General features: G+C 43.3%; 1 protein-coding gene across 50 annotated transcripts in view; it reads right to left on the bottom strand.

The window, feature by feature from the left end:
- The window catches only part of Mllt10 (MLLT10, histone lysine methyltransferase DOT1L cofactor), a 127,592-nt gene that overhangs the window by 7,500 nt on the left and 97,238 nt on the right, over positions 1-22,854 (bottom strand). For all 50 annotated transcript variants that reach the window (XM_087591190.1, XM_087591197.1, XM_087591203.1 and 47 more), the window contains 7 exon segments: positions 16,567-16,745; positions 7,456-7,573; positions 6,174-6,246; positions 3,711-3,865; positions 1,369-1,557; positions 919-1,007; positions 416-780 (listed from right to left, as the gene is read on the bottom strand). In XM_087591190.1, the coding sequence (XP_087447316.1) occupies positions 416-780; positions 919-1,007; positions 1,369-1,557; positions 3,711-3,865; positions 6,174-6,246; positions 7,456-7,573; positions 16,567-16,745 (1,168 nt within the window).

Genomic DNA, 22,854 nt, shown 5'->3' with positions numbered 1-22,854 from the left:
ATCTATGTTAGAGAAGTATCAAAACTGCTGTTAAAATGTACATGTGACTGCCACAAAAAAAAAAAAAAAAAAAACCAACTTTTTAAAATTTAGTATAATTTTATGTAATAAGGAGAAGCAACATTTTAAGATATATATTCCAGATCAGGACAATATATTCAATTCAACACAATATATTTAATATGATACTGAAATTAATCTTTAATTGAATTACATCATTTTAAAAAACAAGCCTAACATTCATTAAGTAGCTAGCACTTAATTTTTCCTAGAGAACATCTGCAAAATACATTTAAGAAGCCTAACCCAAAATAAGGACAACACTGATAACATGTTGCATGAAAAACAAAAACAAGAAGGAGGAGGAGGAGGAGGAGGCGGCAATGACAACAGCATACCGAGCTCAGTGTCTTACCTGTTAGTCAGGGCGGCGGCTGGCATGGGATGTGCTGCATTAGGTGGCACACTGGTGTGGGTGAGCGGGGCAGGGTTCTGGGATATTGTGACCGGCGTCTGAATAACACCATTTAACGCTCCTACAATGCCATTGATTGCCAGCTGGTTACCTGGCAAAGCTCCAATTATTCCACCCACTGCAGACACAGCAGGAATGGTGGATGTGACAGTCTGCATTCCACTAGCTAGTGGCCCCACTGTCACGCCGTTCACCTGCTGAACCCCACTAACTCCAGAGCCCTGCTGGGCTGGACTCTGCCCAGCAGGCGGGGGAGTGGAAAGAGCAGAAGAGCTGCTGGTGCTTTGCCCACTGGAAGTCAGGTCCTACGGGAAAGAGAATAAAACCCAAGTTGAAAAGAACACAGCAAGAGTGTTTAAACATAATTTTAAATCACTAGATGTAATGTGCAATGTTCCCAAGTACAACACACAAATGAACATAACCACACGCAAAAAATTCACCTGATTTAATACAGGAAGAGAATTGTCGGGTACAAAGCTGTTTCCTATATGCGGGCTCTTACTGCTGTTCAGAGAGTCAGTAGTAGGAGCTAGAAACAGGAAAAGATAGAAACAGGGACCCTGTTAGTTGCATCATGTGTGGGATTAAGAGGATGCTGAAGCCCACAGCTCTGTTACTCCTAACACTTACTTAAATGGGGGTGGGGGAGAAGGTGGTGTCTTTGTACTGAATGTTGTAGCTTTATTTCAGTAATGAAATCTTGCATCTAAAGGATTTTATCATTAAACTATCCAATGAAGTAAAAGAAAACTCAAGGGACTTGTTAGGCTGTCTCTGCCCCTTAGAAGTAGCTGCTTCTTCACGGAAATGGTGGCCAGGTACTGTTCTCTGTGTACATGACAGTAAGAGTCCATCCATGGTCCTTAGAAACAAAGTATTCTTGTACTCACCAGTCTGTGCTGTGTATGTGTGTATCTGATGAGATGGACTAGGGTTTGTCGTTATTGCTGGGAAAGGCACTGAAAGCTGTGCGTTCAACAACTGAAGACGTTCTTTTTTGGCAGTCAAGTTTTTAATCTGTTCTTCTAATCTTCGATTTTCAACTTGAAGTTGATGTAATGACTTTAACATTCCTAAAACTGGCAAATATTTGTGTGATTTTAAAGTAAAGACAACTCCACTCCCACGACTAAGTACTTTATGGTCATAGTGTGAACTGCTTCAGACCTAAACATGTGGAAATCGTGTGGGCTAATCCTGGCATGACTGAGCCTTGTTCCAAGGTCTGACTGTAGCTACAAACATCATGTTCTATTGAGTGTGTACACAAGGAAGACTGTACACAGATCCACCACACGGAAGCTTTGCTGCATATACCTGTGTAAGCATGTGTGTCTGACAAACAGCAACCCACCCCCATCACGTAGTTTCTATCCTCAAAAAAGAGGTTTCCTCAAAATAAAAATTAAAATTTCAAGGTACTTTTCATAATTTTTATTAAAAAAATAATGATGACAATAGCTGAGACTTACAATAGGAAAATTACCACCAATATGCTTTACTCAAATAAGGACGTGCTTTCTTAGGTGTTTAAACATGCAGGCGCTGGGAGAGGCAGTCTGTGGGGAGCGAGCATGCAGCTGGCATGCACAGGGCCTGGGCAGACTCCTCAGGAGCCCAAGCAGTCGCAGCCACAGCCGCCAATGCTGCCACACACCTGGCAGAAAGCCGGCCAGTGCCAGCTGCTCACCATGTCTCTCTGCAGGCTCCCAGCAGGGAGCGCTGTCTCTGCAGCCCTTAACTTCTCTCTGGAGGACGAGGCCTCCTCATCTGTTAACAAGCTTTGGGCCCTGCCTGACCATTTAGATACTGTGTTAATTCTTCCAAGGCTTGGACTTTAACTGCCAATCAAGAGCACTGTTGTAATGGTGATGGACATCTGAAAAACTCCAGGTATGAAAAAGTCGTATTTGCTTAACATGAGCTCAGGGCCTTTCAAGGACCCTCTAGCATTACAAGATTTAAGTTTTATCCCCTTAAGGTGCCCAGATGAGAAACGATAATACAGCTAGCCTGCCCTCTGCCCACATCTTTGCTCTGTTTAAAAGGTTCTGCCCACATCAGTTTCCTTACAGTCAACAGTTTTGGGGCACCATACATAAAGGATCAATTCAAGGCACTTATTAGCTCACTAGCATATTTTTTAAAGCCTAGTTTTTAAAAAACAAAAACAAAAAAACAACAACAACAAAAAAAATAAAGCACTGAAATTTTCCATACCAAAATGATAAAAGCCACCTAACTCTTCTCCCTAAGCTGCTCCAACTGTGTTTTTATGGCATCATGTTACCACACCCCACCCCACCCCGTTGGTAGTAATACTATGTATATATACAAAACATACCATATAATCTCATAAGTATGATTAACATTCTAATTAAATAAAAATTTACTAATTACTATTCCTTTTGCAAGAACAGGGTCTAAAAAGTAGCCCTGGCTCTTCTGGAATTCATTACGTAGACCCAGGCTAGCCTCAAACTCACAAGAGATCAGTCTGCCTCTGCCTTCCAAGCGCTGGGATTAAAGATGTGTGCCACCTGCTTTCTACCTGGTAAGTGGCATTATTAATCAAAAATGGGTGTCACTATGTCTGCCTAGTTATTATTCCTTCAAATTCTAAAACCTGATACCTAGCTACAGCTGACTAGAGACATTTTCTTTTTAAAAGAAGATATCTGTGCATAGGAATCTTTGTTTAAATCCAGAGCTGAGGGGAGAGACCAAGTGTTCTCACAAGTGGTCAAGAACAAAGTCTAGTGGGCAGAGGGACAGCCGCAGCCATTTATTTCAACCAGCAACCAAATAACACAGCAAGTTTTGTCAGTGTTCATGTCATTTATCTTCATACCAACCCTAGGAAAAAGGTACAGTTTCACTCTTCTTGAGTTCACAAGACACTGCACACTACACACACACACACACACACACACACACACACACACACCCTGCAGCGATAGCTTTGACCAAGCGTGACACACACCTTCTCTAACTACATATAATACGTAACACAGTGTCATTATTCTGGGCAAACACTTTCTGCTGCTGTGTTTCATTTATTGGTTTGTATTTTTCGGGGAAGTTTCTCTGTGCAGATCCAGCTACCCTGGAACGTGATTTGTAGATCAGCCCGACCGAGACCCCAGAGACCCGCCTCCCTCTGCCTCCCGAGCGTGCGCCACCACCGCCCGCTTCCAAGTGCCCGTCTTAGACGCAAGCAGTGGCTACTTACTGTCACTCGGAGTGCCCTGCTCTAATAAAAACTGCTGCCCTTCGCTCCATTGCCTCTCCAAGAGCTGCTCAATACTCACTGCCACTGGAGGCAGGCTTTCCAAACCACTGCTGCTTGGCTGATCATATCGAATCTGCAAGTTGCTCACAGGGGATCTGTCAAAAACATTCATTCTCAAGTTAAAAAGAAGGGAGTGGTCTAAGTGGCTGCACACCCAGCCCCTACGTCCTTCTAAGAGCCATTGCCTGTACACGTTTCCTAGCACCAAGTGGCCTATGGCAGAGGTATCAATAAGATTGCTAGAGTCACTATCATTCTTCCTCACTAAATTATAAAATAGCTGAACACAGTAAATAATTAAAACCACTAGAGAACAATCGACCACTGTGCGCTGTCTTTATAGGGCACAGGGAACCCGACATCAGGAGAGCTTTAAAGCGGACAGCAGACAGGAGAAAGGGCCAAGAGTGGACTACGGGGCTCAGCCTCACTGCTCCTGCAGAGGGCCCTGCTGTAGACCCAGAACCCACATGATGGCTCACAACTGTCTGTAGCTCAAAGTCCTGGGGATCTGATGCCCTCCTTCTGGCTTCCTACGGTGCACATACATGACGCACATGTAGGCAAAGTGCGTTAATAAAATTAAATAAAACTCTACTGCTAGGTCTCAATGTGCAGGCTATCAGTACAATACTACAAGTAACACTATCGAGGGCATCTGAATCTTAAGGTCCAATAAAAAGAAAAATTTAATGATTTTCAATTAAAAATAAAAATCCGTTTCAGTTCTATCAATCCAAAGCAACTTATCTGTGTAGAATGTAGATTATACAAGCATTTTTTAATGTCATAACTTAGTTCTTCACACAGTTTTTAACCCTTGTAAAAGAGATGAAAATGAACGGGCTCATTCTTAGGCCCGGTCTTCCTTTCCCATCACTAAACGGGCCATCCTGGTCTCTGGTCTCCATTCTAACTGAGTGCATGCATCGAGAGCTGTTACCATTTTCCAAACACACTAAGACAGGTAGGCTGGGCCATTCCACTCCGGGCTGACTTTTAGAGAGTAATGTGACCCTTAAATGGCGCTTAAAGTAATCTAGTGCCACTCACTGCATTATGTTCTGTTTAGCATAAAAACATTTTTACTAAGCAAAATCACACTAAGGATTCTGAACCCACTCACATAACGTGTGTGTGATGATATAACTTTAGAAAGGGACAAGGAAACGCTTTCTCTACTAAACATGAGCAAGATTCCCTTAACTTTCTCGTTTGAAAAGAAAACCATAAACTGTATAGAAATACAATATAAAAATCACAGGGCAGTGGTATAATTTTTTCATTCTGTAGCTCAGATTCCTCATTTCCAAATGAGGAATATTTTAATATTTTCTCCAGAATTTAATAAGAAAAAAACCACATTACTTTTACATAATTATATTTAGGAATGATATGGGGAAAGGCACACATCTACCCACACTTGGGAAATGGCTGAGGTTACTGGACAGGCTCTACAACAGTAAAGAATGTGGAACTGGGTAGCAGTAGTTCACACTTTTAATCCCAGCACTGGGGAGGGGGAAATCTCTTCAGTTTGAGACCAGCCTAGACTTCAGAGCAAATTGCAGGACACCCAGTGCTACATAGAGAAACGTAGCCTTTATAAAAATAAAATAAAAGGTGCTCCTTAGTGAATATTCCCCAGCTGAGTCAGCAACACAAATGTTCCTTTTGTCAGAATAGGAAAAGCTCTCCTTTTCAGAGGAACCTCTTCCCTGACATGAAGACCCGAGGACCAAGCCAGACCTTCTGTCCTCAACCACCCAACTAAATGTGAGGCACAGTTTATAAAACTGGAGAAAACAAACCAGAGAAGGACGGCACAGTTGAAAATGAAATAAAAAGGCAGACATCACTAATTCCCAAGCCCTATTATAAACTGGCATCTATTCCACAGCACTGGTCCCCCTCAACAACAAATCCACAACCCACTGATAAATTACGCAGTGGTGATGGCCCTGGCTTATCATGGAAGACCTAAAACACGCGTAGCACACACAGAACTGGATATACTCTGCTTCCAGCAGCCTAGAAGGAACGAGGGGACTTTAGGACGCCTCACACAGTCTTGGCTTACATCTTAGGACATCGCATTTTATAAGCAAAAATAATCAAGTCAGTGCATTCATCATCCCACAAGCTAAACACACAACTGATAAAGAGTTCAAACTGATTAGAAACATGAAAATGTATTCCTTTTAGCTAAGAAATCTAAGAATGTGTTTAAAATTAACATTTCAATTAATTTAGAATCAATTTTCTTGTCTAGACAGGCTTCTTACTCTTATCTACAGAATGCTTTTATAGCTTCAACAGATATACACTTTCCTACTCAAGATAACAAATTTCCCAATCTCAAGGTGTTTCTTGCCTAGGCTTCCCAGTAATAACAATGCTTACCTTGGAGAGAGGCTTCCTCGGGGGGAGCTGCCCCGACCAACCAGGCTGCGGGTATTGTCTCCGAGATCTTGATCTGCAGTTGAAATAGTCCACAATTGGTAACAGGACTCGCTTACTAGAGACACCAAGACTTACACTCCTGCTCTGAGTTTTCCTAAAACACCTATCAAGCCTGCACCAGGAGCTTTCCGGATGGGAGCTGATGACCGGTGGCCTGGAAAACACTGTCCATACGCGTCTTCTGCAGGTGCAGAAGTCCACAGACTATGCTCTGCTCTTTTACTCCTTCCAATTTTACAGCACGGAAGCATGGTTTGGGTTTGCAGTGCTCTTCCCTCGGCCACTTCTACTTTCTATGGTTAAAGTAATGAGTCGCAGCTGGCGACAACTCTTCTGCGTGCTGAGAACAGCGAGGCCTGATGCTCTTAATTCTAACACTTTGTATCCAAATACAAGTCACAAGGCACAGAGAGGCCAAGACTAAAATTAAAATTGCTAAGTAGCTCGTCACACCAATACATAGTAACATATTTCCAAACAGGCAAAAAAATTAAAAATCTAGATGTGTCAATAAACGAAAACTGTTCACCCTGATAAATATGCAGCTGGTACAGTAAGAGATCTTCACGTTGTAAGCACCTTGCATCTACCCGCACAGCCCTTTACAGTCTATCTGCCTCCCCTTACTCTACGACAGGTAGCCACTGACCCTTCAGTGAACTGCTAAAGCCATTCCCTCCCTGCGGCCAGTCAGACCGCGAGGAATTGTCAGGATGGGATGAGACGCACAAATGTGCGAGTAATTGAAAAGTGCAGGAGGAACATGCACTAAATGTTAACTGGTTAAAAAACCCGGGGTTACTAAAAACTGCAGAAATTCTCTAACAAGAATATTTTTAAACCAAGTTTGGGTAATTCAATTTCAAGAATTATGCAAATAAAGGTTTGGGCTATTCACGGTAATGTTACTTTCATTGCAGAGAATTGAGGGCTGAACAAATCCGTCAGAAAAGACATTGTGGCACTCCTGCCTGCTGATGGCTCAGCCTAAGTCTTTTCATTTTAGAGAGTAAAAAAGCACAGCACTGTTTTACAGGGTAACATTTACATCCAAATGTAATTCTTTTCGTTTTCAAAGAAAGAAAAACAAAAATAAAACCAAAATCATCTACTAATTACATCCTTAAATGGCTGCCTGTCCGTCCTTCCATCCTTCCTTCCTTTCATTTTAAGAAAATGACCTAAGACGGCGAGAGTCCTCACCAGGCGTGGGGGGCTTTACCTGTTTGGCTGCTCTCAGACTGAGCTATAAGAACGGCCATGGATGGATTCTGATTTAATCTACTGCCATACACATGGGCCGGTGCCTGACTCAGAGAAGATCCAGGAGCGGTGTTTGCCTAAACAAAAAGAAAGAAGCACAAAGTTGGTGATCAGACGGGTCTTCCTCCTGCGGGCAGTCTCGGCAGTGCTCTCACTCCTCTCAGAAGGCCAGCCCAGATGCTGACCTGCAAAGCAAATGCTTTATTTAAACATCTAATGCCATCTAATGCCAAATTTTGAAAACAACAGTATTGTTAAGGAGTAGCTCAATCTGTGAACCTACTACACTACAGCTCGTGTGGTAACCGTGTGAACTCTCTTCCCATCACAGGCTGGCAGGGATGTCAGTGTGTACCTGAGCACGCATCGACCACGCAAAGCCATGCTTGCCATTGCTTACCACTGTCTTCAGACAGACCAGCACACGGCTGCTTCCTACTCTGAGAGACTCAGAAGCCTGCTGCGTGTGCTGTTCTGTTTTCATCTTAAAAGAAAGCAAACAGGCATCACAAGTATATTTTCTATACAATGCAAAGCCCAACCAATCCCGGCTTTGTCCTGACCCCATAAAAGGTACTGTCTTCGTGGCAGGAAGCCAGTTCTGCTAGCTGACGAGCTCCTCCACAGATAGCGATTCATTCATGTTGCTAACCACAAGTCTGAGGGCCTCTTACTGGGACCTGTGCCAAACAAGCCAAACTGAACCCTTAAACAGATGAAGTCAAGAAGGCTGGCCAAGGGGTTACATAATCCAATGTAATAAAAATGTCTTCTTTGATATGTATACATTTCTACTTTCCAAGAATATCATAGCCTTAAGATGTGCCATTTTGGAAATATGTCTCTTATACACAAAATACTGTAACTAACAGAAACATTTTACTGCCCTAAAATTATTGTCAGAATAAACAGAATCATTAACTTACCCTTTTTCATATAACTAAAATCAAAGCATAATTATCTTAGAATAAACCTCTTGAAAACAACTTCCAAGGACAGCAGTATTTCTCATGTAAAGAAGCAAGATGACAGCAGAAGAAACACGGGGCCTCGTGACACGGTTACAGCTCAGAGGAGATTGATGATGTCACTTATGACAAAGCAAAAGTCTAGACAATAAATTATTGCTGGCCAACTGCTATCTCGAGCAACAGTCTACGGTGGCAGTTAGGTAATTATTCAGGAAGCACTAAGACTGTACTTTCATAATCCACAGCTGTGGCTCTCGAGACCCAAAACCCTGACTTTCCATTATTCCAAAGTACTTTTTAGTTCTTAAGTAATATGAAAATTCAACTTAGCAACTTCTCTATTTTCTCTCTTCCTAAGGATATACACAGAGTCAGTACATTTATATTGTCAAGTCATGTTTAATAACTGAGCTATCTCGGTGGATAACAGCCCTTGCAACCAAACTTCATGACTTGAATTCTAATCCTGAGATCCACTCAGTGGAGAAAACTGACTCCTACAGGTGATCCTCTTGACACCCACATGTGCAACACACACACACACACACCCTACAGTGTATAATTTACATAAACAACTTAGTCTTCAGTGATAGGGACGTGAACCTAAAGATCAGCACTGGATACTTACTGTGTGTTTAATAGCATGGACATTGAAATCACAATGAACTAAAATGTACAACTCTCTCGGGCTGTGAGATAGGCTCCATCAGTAAGGTTAAGGGCCCAAGCCCGATGACCCGAGTTCCGCCCGCAATTCACACAGTACAAGGAGAATGGACTTTTCTGAGTCACCCGGACTCTCACATGTGTGCAGAACTGTCTATGGAAACATTTTCAACAGTGATTTTGCCCCTCCCAAAGCAACCAACCTTTTAGGAATATTAGCTACTCATAAAATAAGCAAGAGCAAGAAAACTGGAGACACCAGCCTTACAGGGACCACCGAGACGCCTCAGACATGAAAACTCAGGCTTAGAACGAAGGTTCTTTCCATGGAAGCGTTCCACTTGTGAGACAGTTTTTACACGGTCAACTAAGCATACAGAAAATTACAAGGAGAAAGAAAGTTTATTTTGAAGAGGTTTCTTGATAGCAGGAGAGAGACCTGCATATAGCAGGGGACAGGTGAGTGGGGAGAGCGGGGTGGGACCTTAGCCCCCACACAGCAGGGCACACTGAGCCTGTGGGCCCTTTCTTTCCCTCTGCCGCCACCTCTGTTCTACCGCAGACCAGCAGGAATACCTTTCTAGTTCTGAGCAGTTTCTTAAGAGATCCACCTCTTTGTTGTTTTCCTTATTCAAGACAGGGTTTCTCCTGGAACTCACTCTGTGGCCAGTGAGGCTGGCTCTGCCTCTGAGTGCACAGCCACTACACAGGCAGGTCCAACTCTTACTAGAAATAATTTTTGAAGGGAGGGGCCCTGCTGCTGCCAAGGGTTTCATGTCTCTTCGTGGCAGCTTCAAATGCAGAGGGCGCTGTTTTCCTGTCGCCTTCGGCCAGGAAGCCGACTATAAATATCAGACAAAAGGCAGTACGTGCAGTGCAGTGACAGACCTGCTTGATGACCATGATCAGAACTATTAAATAAAACCACCATTAGCCTATTCTAAACTAGGAAAGTCTATTTTTTTATTTATTTACAAAACTGAGGTAGGAGGATTACAAGTTTGAGGCTACATAAGAAGATTGTGCTTCAAAAAGGAAAATAAATTTTCAAAAGAGAACGTATGATTATTGATTTTACTGGCTAGGAAGGTACTCTTGTGTTGTTCTGATGATCTCTCCTAAGACACACACCACTGTAAGTACACAACACCAGTCAGGAGCACCAGAGAGTCCACGGCCAGCCTGGTGACAAGTCAGACTCTGCTTGATATCCCTCCAAAATTATTTTTACTGTAAACAGTGTCATGGTTCCTGGGGACTGCTCCTTCGGCTGTCTACCAATCCAAATCTAAGCACTCCTAACACTGGGGAGAGCTCAGTGTGATGACAGTTGCTTTATCATAGGACCCAAAGACCAACAAACTAAAAATAAACTCAACAATTACTGAAGTAAACCTAAATTACTTTTAAACAACTGCCTAAGATTTAAAAAAAAAAAATATGCCTCATGATTTTAATTATCAAGCAGTCATAAGAAACAGAAGCAACTACGTCAGGCAGTGTTCAAACTCAAGACACATAAAATAAACTCAGTAGTTCCGAAACAGACTAGGCTATCATTAAAAAAAAATACCCTTGGGGCTGGAGAGATGGCTCAGTGGTTAAGAGCACTGACTGCTCTTCCAGAGGTCCTGAGTTCAATTCCCAGCAACCACGTGGTGGCTCGCAACCATCTGTAATGGGATCCGATGCCCTCTTCTGGTGTGTCTGAAGACAGCGATGGTGTACTCATATATAATAAATAAATCTTAAAAAAAAAAAAAAAAAACCTTAAGATCAAAACTCTACCTCTGGTTTAATCGAGCTATTAGCAAATTATCTTTTCTATTTTAAGGTTCAGCTGTAAGCACAGATGTGTTTGAGATGAGCTCTGGCAAATGGTGAGTAAACAGACCCCAGGCTCCCTGTAAAGTGGTTTGCTCTACAGGAGGGAGAGCTCCTCCCGGGCAACCAGCAGGCTCAGAGTTCAATCGCCAGGACCCACATGGAGGAAAGCGAGAACCAAGTCCCACAAGTTATCTTCTGTATGCGTGCTGTGGTACACACACAGAAGAACAGGTACTCAGGCCACTGACACATGACGCAATAAAAAGAAAAATGGAAAATACAAGGTCTAATAAATTATTTAAGAGCTATATTATATAAAAGGTACACTATTTTCTCCTCAAAATTGTAAATGAACATGAAGAAGTGGATCTCATAAGTACATGGAGGTATGAGCCCACTTGGGAGGTGGACGCAGGGCCACCAACTTAGCAACCTGTGCCAAAAAGCAAATACATGAGGCTCTACTTCATAAAAAGGGAAAAAGGAAAATTAGCGGTAAATGGTGTGACTCCCTGTGAAATTTTCATCCTTAGGAGTAAATGCATAATTTAAAGGTAGACTTGAAACTTTATAGTCCTATCCTACAGGACAAGTTAGGACCAACAGTGCTTTAACTCGTATGTTAGTCAACATGGTGGCCAAACAATTCAAGCAAGCTCTACAATGTAGTAGGAGCCACTTCTGCAAGGGTCTAGCACGGGCACACTATTTTAAAATGTATTCTTCCAGCTGGGCAGTGGCTGTGCTTGTCTTTAATCCCAACACTCAGGAGGCAGAGACGAGTAGATCCATGAGTTCAAAACCAGCCTGGTCTACAGGACAGTCAGGCCTACAGACAAACCCTGTTTAGAAAAATAAAACAAAAATATATTCTTCTTAAATTTTGTCAAGACTGTTTTGTGGGTTGCTGGGAGAGATGGCTTAGTGGTTAAAAGCAGTAGCCCTCTTTTGGCAAGCACCAGGTTTCCACATGGTACAGACACCAATGGGCAAACACCAATACACATAAAAATAAGTGACTTCCTGAAAGACGACTTGACTTTATTACCATTTCCAATGCATACACACACTTGCTTTCTGTCTGTGAGCTGGGAATGAAACGCAGGAGGTCACAGGTGAGGCAGGTATCCTACCTGACATGTGTGAGTTACACCCCAGGTCCCTACCTCGTGCACACACACTTTAAAGGAAAAACATTTCATCAACCCTGTATCTGCTGCCAGCTCAGCTCCCGGCAAGCCACTAACCGTCTCTATCCTCAAATTCTGTGTCCACTTACAAAACGGGGCTGATGCTACACTCCCTCTCTTACCACAATGCTACAGGAATATGGTTAGTACTCAGAACGGGCCAACAAAGGTGCCTCAACAGGGATACAGGCTTTAGCTTGTCATTTTTAAAATTAACTTTTGTTGCAGCCATGATGGTCCGACTGGTGAGGCACCTGGTAACAAGCACAGTGGTCTCCCTTTAATCTCTGAAACATGCAGGCTGGGAAAGAACAGACTCCAAGTGTCCTCTGACTATTAACACAAGCTGTCCATGTGCACACACACACACACACACACACACAAACTTGAAACATAAAGCTTTTAAAAACAAACTATGAACTATTGTGATTTCTGGTTTTGCATGAACTTGGATAAGATAAATTGTCAATTATATACTGATGCTAATTTGGGCAAATTTCCAAGAGTAAAAACAATTAAAAATGTTAGATAGCACAAAGGCTCTGCTCTAACCAGTACTTCACCCACAGACTCTATTGTAAGACAGTGACACTACTGGGTGAAGGGTCCATCTGTGATCTCAACACAAGCAACAAATACAAGGCTGTAAGTACAAGGTAAGGATTGAAATGTTTCATAATTCATATTAAAACTATGTTATATTAAAATAATATACATTAACATTAAGAATACATGTTTGACCAGAGAGGGTTTCTCTTTCTGCTGCAGGAGATCTGAATGGACACTAGGCAGAGACTGGGTCAAGCCCATGTGCTCTTCACAAGGACCCGCACTGCACACGTCAAACAAGCTCCCAGCACACTCCACTCCTCAGCCAGCCTCCGCCAGGGACGCTCTAACGCCCAGGAGTGGGGAGATAAGAGCCAGCATGAGCAGCTCTCCGGTCCCTTGAGTAGGCACTGCAGACGCTGTGAGGTTCCCTTGCATCATCCTCCACTACTCAATGCCCCAGACGGTTCCCGAACTGTTACAGGCTCAATGTATTCCAAGCCACTGCTTAGGCTAAGCCGAGATGAACCACAACAGTCTCTAAAACATAGGAGGGGACGAAAGTGCAGTTAAACCACTGCTGAGCACTTCGCTGGACAGAGCACTGGGCAGAACAACCAATTCTGAACAGGTCTCTTAGTGAGTTAATATCTAATCCATGTTACCACTTATCTTTTAAGGAGAAAATAGTAGAATTTAAAGGGCAATATGAAAAGTTAATGGTACTCCTAAAATAATTTATTTATGTCCTTTACATGTGATCAAATCAGAACACACCAATGTCACATAATATTTTACCCTCTGTAAGAGTACAGACCTACATGTACGACTACTGTATTCCTGACAGCCTATGTACCGAGTATTTATACTGATTATTGGTGAAAGAGAAATTATTTTAAAAACAAGTACAATGTATCAAATAAGCTGAGGTTTGATACAAAAAAAAAAAAATCAAATTGAGTTTGTTTTGTTTTGTTTTGTTTTTAACCATTTCTCCTTCCTGCACACAATTCTACAGGTCTGTTTCTAACTAAAAGCCCAGATCAAACCAACTACTCTGCATCTCTAACCTGTCCTGACTTCTGCCTCCTTCATCACCTCCCTGGGTGATGATTTCTAAGGCATCAAAAGTAAGTGTTGAATTCGCTGACACTGCGGGTCAGAAAGAGTAAGGATGGCTCCGGGCTTCTGTTCTAGCTCCAACCAGGTTCCTGAAGCGTCTGACTTCACTCAAGTATGCAGGGAAGGACTGGTTAACATTACTATATTTCTATTCTCTGTGCACATTTTAAAGTATCTGTCCGGAGGGGAGAGAGGGACGGAGGGGGTGACACGCATGTGCCTGGGTGTGTGTGTGGGGGGGGGGGGGTCCTCCTTTCCTTTAGGTAGTGCTGGTGAGTGGACCCTGGCCCTTGCACATGCTAGGTCCTTACACAGTTTCTAATAGCTGGGACATGACATCTAGAGTCGTATTTTAAATACCGGTAACGTTCACTATCCACCTTTTAACATTGCTTTGTTTTAAAAGACCAAAGAGTAAGTAACTACCTACATCAACACACTGTCCATGAAGTGGACTTAAGACTTAAACACTACCATGAAGTGGAGGAGACATGATGAGTCTGCAGTTCTCATAATGCAGTCAAAATGGTTTCTTACTTTTCCTTTACAGACTGCTTATAACATTTCACATTCAACACCACTATTAGTGTCTCAGGCATCTACACTGAAGGAGATCTGCCTCAGCTCACCTTAGAGGTCAGTGTACCTCAGCTGCCTGGAGACTGATGGTTGCTACAGCAGCAGATAAGCCAGACTAAATAGGCTTCCGCTTCAAGGCAGAATGCATTTACCACTAGGTAGAAACGCATGCTGCTCTCAGCAAGTACTATGGGAATCAAACTGCGTTTGTATGTGCGTGCGTGCGTAAGGTCTGTGTACATGAACATGGACAGGGATTCCTTACACCGCGTGAATTTCTTTCTCACTCCCATTTCCCCATGCAGCTCTCCCTCCCTGATACAGACACTGACCACACACACCAACACAATGGATAAGGAATGAGGCTCTGCTTAATTCAGCCTGCAACTAACAGCAATGATTAAAACAGAGCTTTACAGAAGCAGAAGATGACGTGCACACTGAAAATGAAAAGTGAGACCTGGTCTAAGCTCTCCTCTGACTAAACTGAACTGCTTGTGACATGGCACTCACACGCTCTAACCCAGCATGACTTCACTCCCCTGCTTCTCTAGTCACGTAGCCTGAAGGAAGACCCTCTAAAGTCACAGGAGAGCCTCACTCATTCCCCAGTCAGATTCCGTGTCCACAGACGGCAGGACACGTTGCACCACTGACGCTCTGCACTGAACGGCTGCTCGTTCTCCTATCTGGACGACATCATTCATAAACACACATCACACTACTCTAACACTGTATTCTGATGATAAAACACCAAGAAAATGCACATGGATTCTGTAGTCCCACATACTAGAAACTAGGCTAAAGTTTGTACTGATTCAGCTTAGAATTCAGCAAGAGCCAGAGCTAGGGCTCACGCAGACGAGTTCTCTAAGCGTGCACAGCCGTCTGCGCACATACATCAAAGACAAACACACACATCCACTCACACAAATAAATAATTCAGTGAGTGTGTGTGTGTGTGTGTGTGTGTGTGTGTGTGTGTGTGTGTGTGTGAGAGAGAGAGAGAGAGAGAGAGAGAGAGAGAGATTTAGAACTCTCAAACTATATTGCCATTGGAGGTGTCTGTTTATATGGCGTTCCAAAACACTTAACTGTCTTATTAATACAATACAACCGTGGACTGGAGAAATGGCTCAGTGGTTAAGAGCACGGCTGCTCTTCCAGAGGTCCTGAGTTCAACTCCCAGCAACCACATGGTGGCTCACAACCATCTGTAGTGGGACCAGATGCCCTCTTCTGGTGTGTCTGAAGACAGCTACAGTGTACTCACATGTATGAAATAAAATAAAAACAAGTCTATGGTTTTTCCTCTTTATCTCTTGTCTTTGCAACATTCCTATTGCCAGGCCTGCCAGAACTGACCAGTGTCCATTACTGAGGAGTCTAAAAAGCAGGCCACAAATGCAAGGCCTAATTAGCCCAAAGAATAAGTTCAAAGAACCCTGGGCAACTCAGCTGAGACCCCAAATTAAAATAATTAAAAAAGAAAAGGAAAACCAAGGGCTGGGTGAGATACAGACAGTGGTAGAGCACTGGCTCGTACAGTAAAGCAATGTATTTAAGAACTGAAAATAATATACAGATCCCATAAACAAGGTTGCGTATTGAGCTACAGACCAGATTGTGACAGGAAGCAGAGAAAAGTGATCAAATGTTTATTAGTGAACATTTGTCTCCCACAAGAAAAAAAGAAAAAAGAAAAACTTGCATGTATGAAAGCATTTAAAAGTGGATTATTTTTAAGAGAATATAATATTTGGGGATATCCTTCCTATTATCATTTTACTCTATGTACGATGGGTGAGTGCGTGCGCACGAGTGCTGAGGCCAACAGAGGACAGGACAATCGGCCCCTGGAGCTGGAGGCACGGGTGCTTGGGAGCCAGCAGAACTCGGGCTGTCCACAAGAACAGAGCCACTGAGCCACTGAGCCGCTCCTCCAGCCTGCGCCATGTCCTCTCCTGCAGCCTCTCCTACGTTAATTAAAATAACTTACACCGAAGATTTTCAAATACTATTTTGCAACTTCAAATGGTCTTTTAAAAAAGAGAGAGAATAGCCCACAAAAGCCCTAAACTGACTCCTACTTTCTCCTACATTTTCTGAATTTTTGTGGGAGAGAAGCTCTTGCATAGCTAAGGCTGGCTCTGAGCTATGACATACCTGAGTTGTAGCAGCAGCGGGGGTTACAGATGACGCAGCCGAGGGGGAGAGAGCTCCCACCTGTTGCAAATGCCCAGACGACTGCTGAGGTATATGAGAGCTGGAGACGGGAGTGCTCGATCCTGAGCCAGACACCACGTTTGGGAAGGAAACGGCTACATCATTGCTGTTATAAATACCTGCAACCAAAGAAATTTTATTTAAGTATCTCATAATTTAGCAGTCAAATTGGTCAGACAAGATTTCTCCTTGATCCCTTCCCTACTAATAAATTTTAATTAGTGTTTAAAACTATGTTAGAAGAAACTACCACTAACTTTTCATAAGATATTTGTCTAAAGAACCTATTTCACGTCTCACAGAGCAAGTGTTTTTGGTAAACAAGAACAGTTTTAAGCACTGTCAGCATTTCTAACAACAACACGAGGTTTCCATTCGGCAGAATGAAGCAGCTGACAGCCATGGCTTTAAAACTCGGTAAGCCTTTCAAAACGCTTAGAGCCCTAGAAATCATGACTGAGAAGCAATAAAATGGAAAGAAAACTTGTTCTAGAAAGACTACAATGTACAAAATACTCTACAACAAGACTAATTTTGAATCCACTAATAAAAGACCTTCACACATAACAGCTGCAAAAGCAGAGGTGGCTTCTACTGAGAACCGGAGCAGGACTGCCTCAAGTGACAGCCTGGAAGACAGGGGAGCAGCCGATTCTCAATTCTGAAAACACGGGGGACAAGAAAATGAGGACAACTTGATGAAAACCTTTGCTCACTGTTGTATCAGGTAAAGCCGTAAGGAAAAAGGGGATGAGGATGTAGATGTTACTCTATCCACAAGAGCAAGGAAGAGAAGCGGGAGAACAAACTAACAGTTACTGGGCACCGCCGCCCCATGTATTCTGGGAAAGAAACAACAGAAGTGTGAAAAGCCTTATGTTAGGTGTGAGCATGAGAAGCTCAGCACAGATCACTAACACCCTCATTTAAAACACAAACGTAGCCCACGCAATGGGGCTGACAACTGGGCAGTGGAGCCCTTAAAGGCCTCCTCCAGCCGTGCGCGCGCGCGCACGCACGCACACGCGCACACACGCGCACACACACACACACACGGGGGGGGGGGGGGGGCGGTGACGGGACACCTGACCCTAGCAAGGAAGGAGTTGGTAAGGCTCCTGGTACAGAGTAAAAGGCCAAAGTGACAGTCTCTCCAGTGTCTCAGTAAGTATCCAAACTGAAAAACCTGTTTTAACCATGAAAGGAAGAAAGGAGGAAATGGAGGGAAAGGAGGGGGGTGTCAAGAAAACACCCACTCTATACTTCTAGAAGGTAATAATAATTAGAAGTTATATCAGCTTATGAGTGGGGTTTATTTTAAAGAACATAAATATTGATTCATGCTGATAAAAATCATGTACAACCTTCTTCAAATAGAAAGACGGAGAACTAGGACACTTTAAAGGCTCTACACCTAGAATTTAGATTTTTGTATCATTTCTGAATCACCAGTTTCTAGAGAAAAAAACTGGTGTATTCATCCTGCAAATATCTGAGAAGTCACTGTTTCCCAGACATTATTCTAAACCTTGGGTAGCACTGTGTAACACATATGGTCTCTGCTTTCAAGAAACTTGGCAGAAATGAGGACTACAGGACGCATGAAAGACACATGAGACTGTGGTGGGTAGGGCGGGTGAATCACACAGCCCTGGGTCACAGTTGGGGATGCAAGGGATTCCCTGGGATGAGCCGGTGTCCAAGAGCACTCACTACACAACAGAGGGACAGTGTGCGGGAAGCAAAGGTGCAGGCAGCACCTCCAGACCTGTGCAAGGCAACTGTGCAAGAGGACGGGTACCAACCCAACAGCAATGGAAGGTAACTGTTCCACTGGACACAGGAGGAAGTCACTAGCGGTTTACCCAGGCAGACTGTTGTAGGAATCGTGTAAAACACAATTCACTGGCAGCAATGAAGAGCTCACACAGTGCTGCTGATGAACAAGAAGAGAATCAAGGCAACAGGGCTGGGCAAACATTACAAAGTTCTTGGCACTTAGTCACTATTACACCTGGAAAAAAAAGGGACACAGTCCTCAATAATTCTTTGTTGTGGTTTGCCCTGGAGTTATCTGTATTTTGGTGCTAATTCCACTGCCCCAAGGACAGCTGCCTAGTCATGTACTCAGGACTCAGGTGACTTCACCAGAACCTTCTCCCCATTTAATTTGTAAAATACAAGTGAGGGGCAGGTACAGGATAGAAGGAGGCCTGTCGCTGGAGGAGAAGGAAGGATGGGCTGGAGAGAAGTTTGAAGGAAGAGGAGGAGACAGGAAGAGACAGGAGGGAGAGGGAGAGAAGCCATGGCAGGTGACATTAAGATTCCGCTCTGTGTATTTACAGGTTGTAATTAATGTTCTTAAGGGATGGATGGTACTGGGCTTTGTATGTTTAGGTGAGCAATTATATCTTACCAATTGGGTCAAAGGTTATTGTGTTGTGCGGTCTTTCATGTGTAGATTTAAGTCTAGTGGAGTGTGGGGCGGCTGGTCTGGGCCACCACGGAGTTGGGATGTGTGTTTCTGGCATGGAAACCTGCCTTGGGAACTAGATGGGTAGAGAGACTGCTGTCAGGCTCAGAGAGAGGCCTTCGGCAGTGTGATATGGGATGGAGCAGAGTGGGTGAGACGCTTTGCTGGCTGAGAATTAAGAGATCCAGCAGATATCTTGGGGCACTATGGTGCAGGACCTAGTAGGGGATAAAAGACAGCCATACTTTTTTAATTTTTTATATTTTACAACAACAATTCTTAAGCACAAGTAAGCAGGGTGAAAGAAGCCTGAAGCGGTAACGGCAAGGGAAAGGGCATTTGGTCTCTATTACAGCTAACTGATTTACAAATAAACAAAGATAAAGCAGGGACACCTCACCCCAGCCAGAACAGTGTCACCAACACAACAAATGACAACAAATTATGGCGAGGATGTGGGAAAAGAGGATGCTTACGTATTGGTGATGGAAAGGTAATCTTGTGTTATTATGGAAATCGCTGTAGAGATTTCTAAAATAAACTAAGAAAACAACCATGTGACCCAACCTTTGGAATTCTATTACGTTAACAGGACTCTAAGTCAGCAAACCATAGAGAGATACTTGATCAGCTATGCTCCGAGCTGCTCCATCCAAAAAGCCATGAAAAGGAATGAGCCTAGACACCCATCACCAAATGAATGGGTAAAGAAAATGTGGTGCCTATCCACTAGGGTTGATTCCGGGAGTGGGGTTCACTGCGTGTCCTAGAACTCAGTCTTTAGACTCGATGGCTTCGAACTCAGAGATCCACCTCCTTTCCCTCCAGGGTGCTGGGGATAAAGGTGTGTACCACCACTGCCCAGCAACACAGACTTTTTTTTTAAGATTTATTTTATTTATGTGAGTACACTGTAGCTGTCCTCAGACACACTAGAAGAGGGCACCAGATCCCATTACAGATGGTTGTGAGCCACCATGTGGTTGCTGGGATTTGAACTCAGGACCTCTGGAAGAGCAGTCAGTGCTCTTAACCGCTGAGCCATCTCTCCAGCCCCACAAAAACATTTTTTTAGAGCCATAAAGAAAAGGGAAATCAAGAATATAGAAAAATTGACGTAACTGTGTATCATAACATTAAATGAAATAAGCTAAACTTAGAAATGCTGCATATTTCCTCTTATGGGGAACTTAGATTTAAAGTGAGAGAGAGACAGACAGATAGACAGACAGACAGACACAGACTGTGTGTATGTCTATGTGTGTGTGTGTGCCTGCATGTTCGCATGCAAACACACACATGTATTAAAAAAAAAAAAAAAAAAGATGGGGGGTCGGGGATTTAGCTCAGTGGTAGAGCACTTGCCTAGCAAGCGCAAGGCCCTGGGTTCGGTCCCCAGCTCTGAAAAAAAAGAAAAGAAAAAAAAAAAAAAAAGATGGGAATTAAGTAAGAAACAAGCTTAATCAGAACTAGTAGAAACCATTTCTTGTTACAAGTCTGAGTTACAAGACAATTATCATGGCCTTGTAGATTCCTGTAGGCATACCACACCTACACAATCTAGACATGGCGGGTGAATCTTCACCCTCACCCTCACCCTCACCAGCAGGAGAGCAGCAGCTAACTCATTGTTACACATGCCTGACAACTTGAGCTCAATCCCCAAAATCTATCAGAGAAGAATGAGAAAGCTGACTCCACAAACGTGTATTCTGACCTTCATTCACATCTATGCTGGTGACATCTGCATGCACGGACAAACAAACGGCAAGGTTAAGTAGCTCTAAAAGCCACCATGGGAACACCTGAGAGCCCTAAGACACAGTAAGTGATCTTGTGGGATCTAAGGCTGAGCCTCTGCTCGCCTGTGCTTTGCATTACAGTTTTAAGTAGTGACTGTAGAAAAGCACCATTTTGTTCAGAAAACTAAACTTTAGGTTGTATTTAAAACAGGACACTGGGTACAGTAGTGGTGCACACATTTAATCAGCCTGAGGGAGGCAGAGACAGGGGATTCTCTGAGTTCAAGGTCAGCCTGCTCTACATTGTGAGGTCCAAGACAGCCAGAATTATATACAAAGAAACTGTCTTCAGGATTAAAAAAAAAAAAAAAAAAAAAAAAAAAACCCAAACAACAAAGAAAAACAAAAACAAAAGCAAACAAAAAAAACAACATAGAATCTATCAAAAGTAGATGATAAGTTCTGAAATACTAACAAATCTGGCTAACTACAGACAGAATGTTTCTACTTTAACCCAAAGTATCACTCACTGTGTGGCTCACTCATGGTCATCCATCTTGCCCCTACAATACAGCACGGTTTCCCATACTTCATGAAGGCAATGGTCAAAACCAAAGAACAAAAACTAGAGCACTGACGGGGCTGGGGATTTAGCTCAGCGGTAGAGCGCTTGCCTAGGAAGCGCAAGGCCCTGGGTTCAGTCCCCAGCTCCGAAAAAAAGAACAAAAAAAAAAAAAAAACCAGAGCACCTAGGGATGTCTCAGATCAAGGGAAGAGGTCTGCAGAAAGAACCTGGTGGAGTATTTTACTGAAAGGAGAGACATACAAAAATAACAAAACAAAACACTGAAAACAGAGATCTTCTCCAAGCAACCCCAAAAGAGAGGGTCAAACACATCTACCAATGGTCATTTAAGGCCAGAATAAAAAGTCACTGAAGTGTAACAACAAACATGGAACGACAGCTAACACATAACACACTTAGAGACGTGGAGAGGAACCATCAGTAAAGCGGCTGCCATACAAACACAAAAACTTGAGTCCAATCCCCAGAACCCACGTAAAGACCAGGTACCATGGAGCTCCAACAGGAGGGCAGTGGACATGAGCAGCCAAAGGCCTGCTGGCCAGTCTAGCCAAAAACAGGGTGTAAAGAGACAGCAGACACCCAACATTAGGCATAAATGTTCATACGCATGCACGCACACACAAGAAAATATGACATAAAAGTTTAGTCATGTTAGACAGAACACAAACAGCACTTTAGCAAAAGGAATATTTATTTATATACAAAGATGACTGAGAAAAAGGTGTGTGTGTGTGTGTGTGTGTGTGTGTGTGTGTGTGTGTACGCGCGTTTGTGTGCAGGGGTCAAAGAAGGTTAAAAGAAGGTGTCAGATTCCTCAGAACCCAAGTGACAGACGGTTGTGAGCTGCCATGTCAGTGCTGGGAACTGAGCGCAAGGCCTCTGCGGGAGCCACGTGCCTAATAAGACAATGCTGAATGTGGAGTGTTCCCTTTTAGTCAACAAATGTTAGCTTTCTACAACACAATATGTAAAACAGCAGAAAGAACTTGGCCTTGCTATGATCACAGCAAGCATTTATAATCTAGTAAAGCTAGGCACGGTGGTCTGTGCCTACAGTCCCACAATTAGGAGGCAGAAGTGAGGATTGTAAATCCAAGACGATGGAAGCTGTGGAGTGACACTGCCTCCAACCTGGGGAGATGAGGGCGAGAGGAAAATAAAGAAACACTACGCAAAACTTTAAAGGAAGGGTTCAATGCCTGCCACCACACCTTGCCTTTTACTTAAGTACCAGGGATCTGACTGAGGTCCAGCATACACTTTACCAAGTGCCTTGGCCCTAACAGCTTACAAGTTCTGTCGGTGAAAGCACAGCACACACAGTATCCAAGCTCAGACCTCAAGTGCATACTGAGAGCCAAACAGCGCATGCTCTTTTTAAGGACAAGCTTCTGGCTGAGATAAAAACTGAGAGAGTCTGTCTG

Source organism: Rattus norvegicus, chromosome 17 (genome assembly GCF_021556685.1).
Source record: "Rattus norvegicus strain SHRSP/BbbUtx chromosome 17, alternate assembly SHRSP_T2T, whole genome shotgun sequence".
Taxonomy (NCBI): Eukaryota; Metazoa; Chordata; class Mammalia; order Rodentia; family Muridae; genus Rattus; species Rattus norvegicus.
Note: the sequence above shows the minus strand (reverse complement) of the source record. Positions and strands in the feature narration are given on the sequence as shown.